General features: G+C 44.5%; 1 protein-coding gene across 4 annotated transcripts in view; it reads right to left on the reverse strand.

Moving 5' to 3' along the window:
* LOC148022081 (mechanosensitive ion channel protein 1, mitochondrial-like) overlaps positions 1 to 7,951 on the reverse strand; it is a 166,153-nt gene extending 158,202 nt beyond the window's left edge. For 3 of the 4 annotated variants that reach the window (XR_015694455.1, XR_015694456.1, XR_015694457.1), the window contains exons 1-2: positions 7,721 to 7,943; positions 7,036 to 7,314 (exon numbers count right to left, since the gene is read on the reverse strand). Coding sequence is in view for 1 of the 4 variants with exons in the window: in XM_087697698.1 (XP_087553824.1) it covers positions 7,036 to 7,314; positions 7,721 to 7,810 (369 nt within the window). In the remaining 3 variants the exon portion in view is untranslated. Of the gene's footprint in view, positions 1 to 7,035; positions 7,315 to 7,720 lie in introns of all 4 variants that reach the window. The other variant, XM_087697698.1, reaches the window with a different exon arrangement.
* Between the last annotated feature and the right edge of the window lie 2,302 nt (positions 7,952 to 10,253).

The following is a 10,253-nucleotide window of genomic DNA, read 5'->3' on the forward strand; positions in this document are numbered from 1 at the left end:
AAGGGAGCAAATCTTATGGACTGAAAGGAGATGGTACCCCAATCCTGGTACATGCAAAACCTCTGAAGTATGGGTGCCACCTCGTCCATCCGGAATAAGCTGCATCTTACCCCGACCTGCAATAGAAACTGAAGAGCTGTCTCCAATGAGAACCTGCCCACGCGAAGGTTGCAGCTGGGCAACACCATCCGATGAAGGAGTCATGTGCCGTGAGGCACCACTATCAATAATCCACTCTCGAGATTGGGAAGCCGCCATCGCAGCATCAGAAGCATTCGGTGAAGCGTCCTCAATGACAACTAGATGTAGAAATGCAGCTGATGAGGGTGCAGCCACCGCTCCAGAATCCTTGGTTTCCTTCTTCTTGGTGTCCTTCGAGTCTTTGTCAGGGCAATCCTTCTTCCAATGGCCAGTCTTTCCACAAATATGGCATGTGGAGTCTTTGTCCTTGTCCTTCTCCTTGTCCTTCTTGGACTTGTTATCCCCCTTCTTCTTCTTTTGGTCCTTCCCCTTCTTCTGAGAGGCTTGACCTGTCAACGCCTCCGTCTTGGAAGCATTCTGTCCCTTTAACTGTTCCTCTTGGTCCAAGACCATAGGAACCAACTCCTCCCACCGAAGAGTAGACTCTCGCCCTGAAGCAATAAGGGCAGAGTAAAATGTACCGAATCGTGGCGGCAACTGGGACAAGAGTGTAATCGCCATGTCTTCGGAGGAGATCGGCTTCCCCGCATTCTGAACCTGCATCTGTAGCTGCCTTAGCTTGTTAATGTGTTCCCTTAGCGAAGAAGACTTATTGACGGACAAGGTCCGCATCTGTACCTCCAAAGAAACCCTCTTCATCAGGGTCATCCGATTGTACATTTGATCAAGCTCCAGCCATATCTCACGAGCCACCGTCAAGTGCTCGATGTGAGCGATCACGGCTGTAGTGCATGATAGAAAGAGAAAGGATCGAATCCTGGCATTCAGTTTGTCCCAATGAGACTGGGCCCTGGCCAACTCCGCACGAGCATCGGAAGAGAGTTTGGACTCATCTCTTACCGAAGGCCGGTCAATATCTTCCTGTACCAACTCCGCCAAATCATAGGACTCCAGTATGGCCAACATCATAACGCGCCAAATGCGGTAGTTGTCGCCGTCGAGCTTCTGATCTGTAGGAAGAGCCGGTAGGACAGGCACCTTCCGGTCCATAATCGCCTGGAACTCCAAGTCCATCTCTGTAGACATCTTCACCTGCAATGCCTTCTCAAACGCAAAAGCAGCCCCCTCTAACTGGGTAAACTCAGCCTGCTAAGGCTCTTCTGCGTCCCGAAGCTTCTTCACCCGCCGGAGGCGATGAAAAAGCAAAACCTGCACTTTTAGGTTGAAAACTCAAACTTTCTCCGCGTCAAACAGCAGTAAACAGCAGCAAATCCACCACCTGTACTCCTTTCCTGTGCGCCCACACTCGTTTCAGCCTTGTTCCAAGGCGCAGCCCTCCTGTCTGCCCTTAAACGCAAAAAACGCAAATTTGTGTCGCGATGGAAACTCCTCTTCAGGTTGATTCTGCGCTCAGTCAGCCCTCAAACACTGCTCTGATACCATGTCAGAGTGCAGCGGTGCGGAAGCGTAGGACTGAGAGAGAGAGAACGCAGAGAGAGAAGGGGGAGAAAGAGACAGTGTACACTGAAGATCTGCTGTATAAAGAATGCTGAATACAAAGATATACACGGGCGCAGTGCGCTGGACTGCGTGTCTCCACCTCGACGATGCGACCTGCTGTCCACCTCGAAGTCTGCTGCAGTCTGCACTGTCTGCTGTCTGAAATCTGCGAACAGAGACAGAGATCTGCACGGCACCGGTCTGTAATCTGCGACAGAGAATAGTGGGCAGACTGCTGAAAACGTCAGCAATAAATAGGCGAAAATCTGCCTAGAATGGGGCGCCAAAATAGGGCGCAGCCTGATAAAAATCGGCTGCAGGCAGTTGGACTGCCACGTGGCAGTCCGACTGCACAGTCCGACTGTGCAGCTGGACTGTGCAGCTGCTGCCTGAAAACAGGCTATGATCTCTGACAAGATCTTCATATGCAATTGAGCCGGTGTGGGGTATTTGGGCCGCGCAAAAACCCAGTCAAAAGGGCTTAACGAGAAGCCAACCACTGCTCGCCAAACTGCCAATAAGAGTGACCAGATTTTCTTAGCAAGAGGGCAAGAAATAAATCGATGACGAGCCGATTCCACACTAGTGGTGCAAAAGAAACAATTGCCATTGGAGATTCGATGCTTGGAAAGGGCTGAAGCAAGGGGAAGACCACCGATCATCACCCTCCAAACAAATACCTTGCATTTGAAAGGTGTCTTGTTCAACCAGCCCTCCATCACAGTTACCTTCCACCATGACTGAGGTTTACGCAAACCCCATACAGTATTAGCTTTAGTAAGCAGCCATTGATGATCTTTAATCAGAAGATGATACACCTGGTTGGCTGAGGCCTTTTCCAAATTCAGCCGGCCTGCAAGGTCCCAGTCCTGCCAAGGACGATCCAACGCAAGGGCAGGAAAGGGTTGTCTATTTTGGAGTACCATCAAAAGCCGACCCCATAAGTCACGGTATCCACGAGGGATCCTGAAAAGCCTCCTGGCTATACGAAACGATATTAACACATTGCGGCTGGCGAGGGTGGCATCTGCAACTGAAGTCAAGCCCAAACATGCCATGCGGTTAAATTTTGGTCTGAGCTCATGTTTGCCTTCCCAAGAAAGTAATCGCGAGGCTACCAACAATTCCAGTTGGAAAAAGTTAGTAGCTGAGTGGTCCTCCGCTGGATGCCACTGAGCCTTCTAGAGAACCAATTTCCAGGAACATACCAAATGAGCAAGCAGGGATGATGAAGGACTAGAAAACCGTGAGCCTGCATTAAGAACATGCCACTAGGAGCTCCGAATTTGGGTATTACCATGTAGAAGTCCGTGATCCTTCAGAAAATAACGAGCTATAAAGACCCACGGGTGATGATCCAAGCACATGGCACGAAAGAGAGACCAACATAATGCCAGCATATGAGTTTCGGCATCCAAAATAGCCCCACCACCCATGCGTTTGGGGATACATGCATGCGACCAAGAAATCCATGAAATGCTTGCATGCAAGGAGTCCTTCCATAACATGAAACGAATGTACTAAGTCACCGCATTCAATGTAGTAGTAGTCCAAGGCAGCAGCGGGCAGGAAATATGTGAGCATTGGCAACATAATTGTCTGAGCCACTTTGAGGCGAACATGGAAGGGCCAAGCCTGCGACTTCCAATACAAAAACTTAGCAACGAGTTTCTGTGAAATCCACTGAAGTAGTTGCTTTGGCCAAACATCAACACCCAACGGGTACCCAAGGTGCCTGACAATGGAACCACGGGGAACAACCATTCCCTGCCAGTCCAAAGACTGCAAATCTGACTCCGTGCAACTGAGAATGGCTGATTTCAAAGCATTGATACGAAGGCCAAAAGTATGACCAAAAAGAGTCCAAACATCCAATGCTTTGCAAAGATTATCCTTGTCCGCGCACAAAATCATAAAGCTATCATCAGTCAAGGATTGACTCATGAAGTGTTGTCCAAAAGGAAGAGACAATCCAGCCAACTGAGTAGAAGCTGCCATATGAGATAACATCGAAAGCACCGGATCCATTGTAAGAGCAAAAAAGAGAGGACTCAAAGGGCAACCCTGTCTCACAGAGCGTGTAAGGACAAATGGCTCGGAAACACCACCATTCAGTATCACTCGCGAAGAAGCCTCGACACTAATGGTGTAGATCAAATGAGACATCCGAGTACCAAAGCCCATAGTAGACATAACTTCTGCAATGAAAGACCAGTCTAAATAATCAAAAGCCTTTTCCAGGTCCAATTGAATCAATACCACCTCCTGATTAGAGTGCCTTGCATAGTCAATAGCCATTTGCATATTTAAGACATTGTGCAGAATGTTTCGGCCCTTAATGAAACCATATTGAAGAGGATGCACAATGGCAGGAAGATGCTTATGGAGCCGATTCGCCATTACTTTGGAAAAGATTTTATACATAGAACCCATCAAAGAAATTGGTCGCCAATGTTTTAGCAGACATGGCGACGGAACTTTTGGAAGCAGTTTGATCAGTCCTTCTTTCCATGAGGAAGGCATTAACCCCGTTTCCCAAACCTGCTGAAACATAGCCGTCAATGGTTTCACCAGTTGGGTACCAAAAGCCTCAAAAAATTCATTCGTGAGACCATCCCAACCAGGACTTTTATCCTTGGGCAAGTGTAACAAAACATCCATAACCTCCGCCTCACGAATATCTGTCTCCAAAGTAGTTTGCATATCATGTGGAACCTGATTGCGGACCAAATCGTAGAAAACTGAGTGGGCATGAGTAATTTGGTCCGAAGGTGAAGGAGTAGAACCAAGAAGGTCTAGAAAATAAGTCATGCACATATTCACAATAGTCTGAGGATCAATGACCATTTGACCTTCTGCATCCTGGAGTCTAGTCATATTCTCTCGAGCAAGAGATGCATAGAGAGCTTGAAAGAACTTATGAGTCTGATAAGCATTGTCTTGCAAATTCTCAGTCAAATTTTGCAATTTGGCCTGCTGATAATATTTCAACTGAAACTCTTTAATAAGATCAGCCAAACGCCTAGCCAGTGGCAGCAAAAATGCATCATCTGGAGTCTCCACCAATAGCGAACGAACCAAAGCCAATAATTCCTCTGCTGCTTGTCGACGCCGCCGACAAAGAGAGGCATGATGGATCCCATACTGCCGAACAACCCACTGCACATTAGCGAGCAATCATTCAAAAGAAGCATTGCCCTCAGAGAAGTAGTCCAATACAAATCTATCAATCAATTGCTGCATATAGCCCCGAAAGATTGAATGCTTCAAATAAGACAAATTGAAACGCAACGGGAGTCTATCCAGAAATTGCTTAAAAGATGCAATGGGTTGTGCAAGCATCTCAAGCTGTAGAGGAAAATGATCCGACAAGGCATATTGCTGCAACACTTTCATTTCCAGCATCTCAAGAAGAAAATCATCATCCTGCATGATATACATGCGGTCCAACCGCGACCATGTAGTTGTATACTGCGTAGAATGGAAAGTAAAACCTGTAGAAAAAGGGTGTAGCCATGACCAGAGATCTTGCTTAAGTACGGCAAGAGCAAACGCATTCCATACGCGGCTTTCCAGGGCGTCCATCACCGAATGCTCTGATGTGGACTGCGAAGAATCAACACACATATTAAAATCCCCCATCAAAAAACCCTGTCTACCCAGTGACAACGAGGTCTACAAAGTATTCCAAAGATCCCGGCAGGATAAAGGATCATTTGGAGCATAGAGGCCAAGTAACCAGAGGATCTCTCCTTCAAATAAAACTTCAATCACCACAAAACCACCATGTACATCATTTTTTATAAGAACGGGTTGATATTTCTCATGTACAATCATAAGCACACCAGAATAGTGTCTCGCATGTGTCCCTGCATAAAACAAGCGAAACCCATGGCAATCCACAACTTTTCCTGCTTCACCGTGACTCTTATGCTCAATAGCACACAAATCATCCCACTGATTCTCATGCAATACAGTCCACATGGCATGTTGCTTATTACGAGAACAAATGCCTCGCGCATTCCACGTGGCTATCTTCATGTATATTCAAGAAAGAAAAATCAGGAGCGAGGCAGAGCTTGCCTCGATTTAACCTTTTCTGCTAGAATGTCAAGGACTCCCTCATCCAAAAAATCAGCTAACACGGCAAAAGAGTTCTGACGGCCAGATTTAGAGGTAGACGGTATATCCACTGTCTTGGGGATGGAACGGGGATAATGACGATCCCATGGGGTAATCACGTTACCTCTAGCATCAAAAGCCAACTTAGTAGGTGGGCCCTTTGGACCATCCGTATATACTTTCCTAGTAGGCTGATTCTGAGGAGCAGAAGAAACCACAGCATGAGCAGTGTGCTCTGAAAACAACATTTCTTTCCTGCGTATATAAGTACGCAAGGAATCTTGTGAAGCATTAGGCACAGTATCCGCCATGCCAGCATCAAGCCTTTTACCTTTTTTTGCACGTACATCTACCCAGTCATTGCCACGGGAATCCAAACCTGAAACCTGTTGCTTACCTTTATCCAAAACTTTGGGTGGCTGGGTTGCATCCTGCGATGGAGCATCAAGCACCATATCTTCCATGTGCGGCAAAACATGCTCAGCATCTGAAGTCGGTTGCTTTAGTGGGCATCCGGCCATAAAATGCCCCAATTTTCCACACGAGAAACAATGCCCTGCAAAGTTACCCCATTTCAAACGAAAGTGCAACGGATGCATGCCAGAGCAATTAAGACGTAACCAAGCAAGCCTTTTCCGAGCAATATCCCATAACATACACAAACAGTTACGATAAACCAAGGCTAGTGCAAAATAATAAAAGGAAAATTTCTTGATCAATATACATTGAGACAAAGGTGTTCAAAGAAGAATCCTTCATTTTTTTTAATGCAATTACAACCAAGAAGCCAAACTCTCTCCCTCCATGTGTGTGTTTGTGTGTGTGTGAGCACGCGCTTGTGCATGCATACACATGTGCGTGCATTGTTATGGTGTTATCTTGCATCTTGAAATATAGCCAACCAAGGTTTACAATGCATACTATATGTGCCCTATCCAATAAGACAAGTGGTCAAAACACTCCCTGCCCTGGTAATCTAAAGGTTAAATGATCCAAGGAATAGTGTGTCCGAAAGTTTCTTGTTGACTTGGTAGGACTATTGATTCTAAAAATGCAAATTTGAAGAAATTGAAGCAAGACAATTAATACCTGCATACTTAACAATGCTAATCACACCACAAACTCGTATGCCCATAGTCATTGGTTTAGCATAATTTGTACAGCCACATCACCCTAGTGTGATCAACAATTTTGAATACACATAGAAGGAATAGCAAATGCAGTTAACGAGCAGTTCAGATGATAAACATGAAGAGGATGACTGGAACTTACAGCTCTCTCGGCGGAATGAATTCGGCTGTGCAAACTACTTGGTAACCAATCAAGAAGATCAAAATTTTCTGGTAAATGTGGACCAACTTTTTCTGCTAGTTTCTTGGAGATCCAATGGCTAACATCATCTAAAAAGTGCTCGCCAGATTCTATCAAATCATGAGAAAAGGTGCCCGTGTGCTTGTTGTCCATATCTGCTTTGACACAAAAGTACAAGGTGCCACCCCTGCCTCGAGGGCATCTTTTTTTTCCATGAGAAAACTTCTGACCTGCAAGAAACTGGCAGAAAGGTAATAATGGCCACATAGTTAGTCCCGGCAAGGCGTCAACAACCAGCAAATTTAGGCATATTCTGGTTTGAAAGAACAAACGAACGTTCAACCCTGACTAAAAACTACTTGTTCGCTCCAGAAACATAAAATGGAGCACGGTCAATGAAAAGCCTGACATACTTGATGGCATAACTGGAAGTCGGCTCCTCGTTTGCATTGAGTAAAGAGGCAAACGAAGGGACCATTTTTAGATGCTGGATCGAGTTGTGGAAATGATTATGAAGGTCTATGGCAGGCCTCTGTGGCAGGCTTTAAGTGTGTTTGCACGGCACGCCCGGAGAGAGAGAGAGAGAGAGAGAGAGAGAGAGAGAGAGAGAGAGAGTGTGTGTGTGTGTGTGTGTGTGTGTACACACCTGTGATGGATGGCCGCAGCTTGAAGAAAACTGTCCACGCGGAATAGGGGCAAACTTGAAGCTCGCGCAAGCAAGAAACGAGGCGGCCATGGCCGAGGAAGGAAGATTAATGCATCAACGATCGCAACAGCTCTCTACCTGGCCCGTCGTCACAAAGTCCACAGAACGAACAACCTGCGCCATCTTCTGGTCGATCACCTTTTGGGAATCTGGGATGCTTGTTTGTTGAATTGACCGGGCGGGCCCCGCACCTGCCATCCATCAATCAACAAACGTGTACTTATTTCATTATTATGCGTGACAAAAAGCACGCTCGTTTTGTGTCTCCTATCATCATCTATGGACAATGTATATTACCACTCATGCGTGACAACAGTGTGTGATTTTGTCTGTATCACAAAGCATTGGATGGCCTCAGCTATCTTCGAGAGAGTACGATACCAAATATCATCCAAAAAGTGTCTCACTAGGCTAGTCCATCGTGAAATGGCACCGTGACGTTAAGTCCGCATTCTCTACTATTTCTGCATTTTTCCAACTCTTTGTCTGTACCTGTCCTACAGGGACGTTTTTATATTTTACTATTTACTGTCACCTTCTCTACTATTTCTACATTTTTCCAACCCTTTGTCTGTACCTATCCTATAGGGACGTTTTTATATTATACTATGTCACATCTAGTAGGAGAGATATCGATACTTACATACATGACTCACGTGTTATTTCTATCTATTCTCCACGTGCAAGTACTTGTCTTTCTTACTACTATATTATCACTCACTACTATATTATTTTAGCTATAGGTTCGAAAAGCCCCAAACCTCCAGAGTCCAGAGGGCTTTTCGAACCTACTCCCTTTTCCAAACCTCCTTTCTTTAATCAAAACCCCTTCCCCTCCTCTCTTTCTCACTTGTAATATCTCATTTTTTCTTCCCCTTTTCTTTTTTCATTAAAGCCTCCCCTCCTCACCTCCCTTTCTTAAATTAAAACCTCATTCCTTTTTTAATTAAATTCCTCCCTCCCCCCTCCCTCTCTCTCATGTGTAGGGCCTCTCTCTCTCTCTCTCTCTCTCTCTCTCTTAAATTAAACTTTTTAATTTAAATATTTTTAATTAAATATTTTAAAATCTTTTTTAATTTAAAATTTTTCGAATATAGTTTTTCACACACTTTGAGACGGAGATAGAATAAAAGAGAGAGAGAGAGAGAATAAGAAAAAGAAGAAAACGGAGAGAGAAGGGAGAGAAAGAGGAAAGAGAATAGTTTTTTTTTAATTCAACATTTTTATTCTCCCCCTCCCCCCTCTCTCTCATGCGTAGAGCCTAGGTTCTCTCTCTCTCTCTCTCTCTCTCTCTCTCTTTGAGAAGTAAAAGAGAGAGAGAGAGAGACTTTTGATTTAAAAAGAAGTTTGATTTAATTAAAGGAGAGAGAGAGAGAGAGAGAGAGAGAGAGAGAGAACCTAAGCCTTACGCATGAGAGAGAGGGGGGAGGGGGAAAGCCCCGAACCTCCGGAGGGCTTCCCGAACCTACTCCATTTTTCAAACCTCATTTCTTTAATCAAAACCCCCTCTCCTCCTCTCTTTCTCACCTGTAATATCTCATTTTTTCTTCCCTTTCCCTTTTTTCATTAAAGCCTCACCTCCCTTTTTTAAATTAAAACCCCATTCCCTTTTTAATTAAATTCCTCCCCCTTCCCCCCTCTCTCTCATGTGTAGGGCCTAGGTTCTCTCTCTCTCTCTTTCTCTCTCTCTCTCTCTCTCTCTCTCTCTCTCTCTCTCTCTCTCTCTCTGATTAAACTTTTTAAATCTAAACTTTTTTAATTAAACATTTTAAAAGCTTTTTTTAATGTAAAATTTTTCGAACATAGTTTTTCACACACTTTGAGAAGTAAAAGAGAGAGAGAGAGACTTTTGATTTAAAAATAAGTTTGATTTAATTAAAGAAGAGAGAGAGAGAGAGAGAGAGAGAGAGAGGACCTAAGCCTTACGCATGAGAGAGAGGGGGGAGGGGAAAAGCCCCGGACCTCCAGAAGGCTTCCCGAACCTACTCCCTTTTCCAAACCTCCTTTCTTTAATCAAAACCCCCTCCCCTCCTCTCTTTCTCACATGTAATATCTCATTTTTTCTTCCCCTTCCATTTTTTCATTAAAGCCTCACCTCCCTTTTTTAAATTAAAACCCCATTCCCTTTTTAATTAAATTCCTCCCCCCTCCCCCCTCTCTCTCATGTGTAGGGCCTAGGTTCTCTCTCTCTCTCTCTCTCTCTCTCTCTTAGATTAAACTTTTTAATTTAAACTTTTTTAATTAAATATTTTAAAAGCTTTTTTTAATTTAAAATTTTTCGAACATAGTTTTTCACACACTTTGAGACGGAGATAGAATAAAAGAGAGAGAGAGAGAGAGAGAATAAGAAGAAGAAGAATGATAAAAAGAAGAAGACGAAGAGAAAAGGGAGAGAAAGAGGAAAGAGAATAGTCTTTTTTTAATTAAACATTTTTCTTCTCTCCCTCCCCCCTCTCTCTCATGCGTAGGGCCT

The sequence above is a fragment of the Lygodium microphyllum genome, chromosome 17 (genome assembly GCF_053477565.2).
Source record: "Lygodium microphyllum isolate KBCC chromosome 17, Lygodium_microphyllum_v1.1.10, whole genome shotgun sequence".
Lineage (NCBI taxonomy): Eukaryota > Viridiplantae > Streptophyta > Polypodiopsida > Schizaeales > Lygodiaceae > Lygodium > Lygodium microphyllum.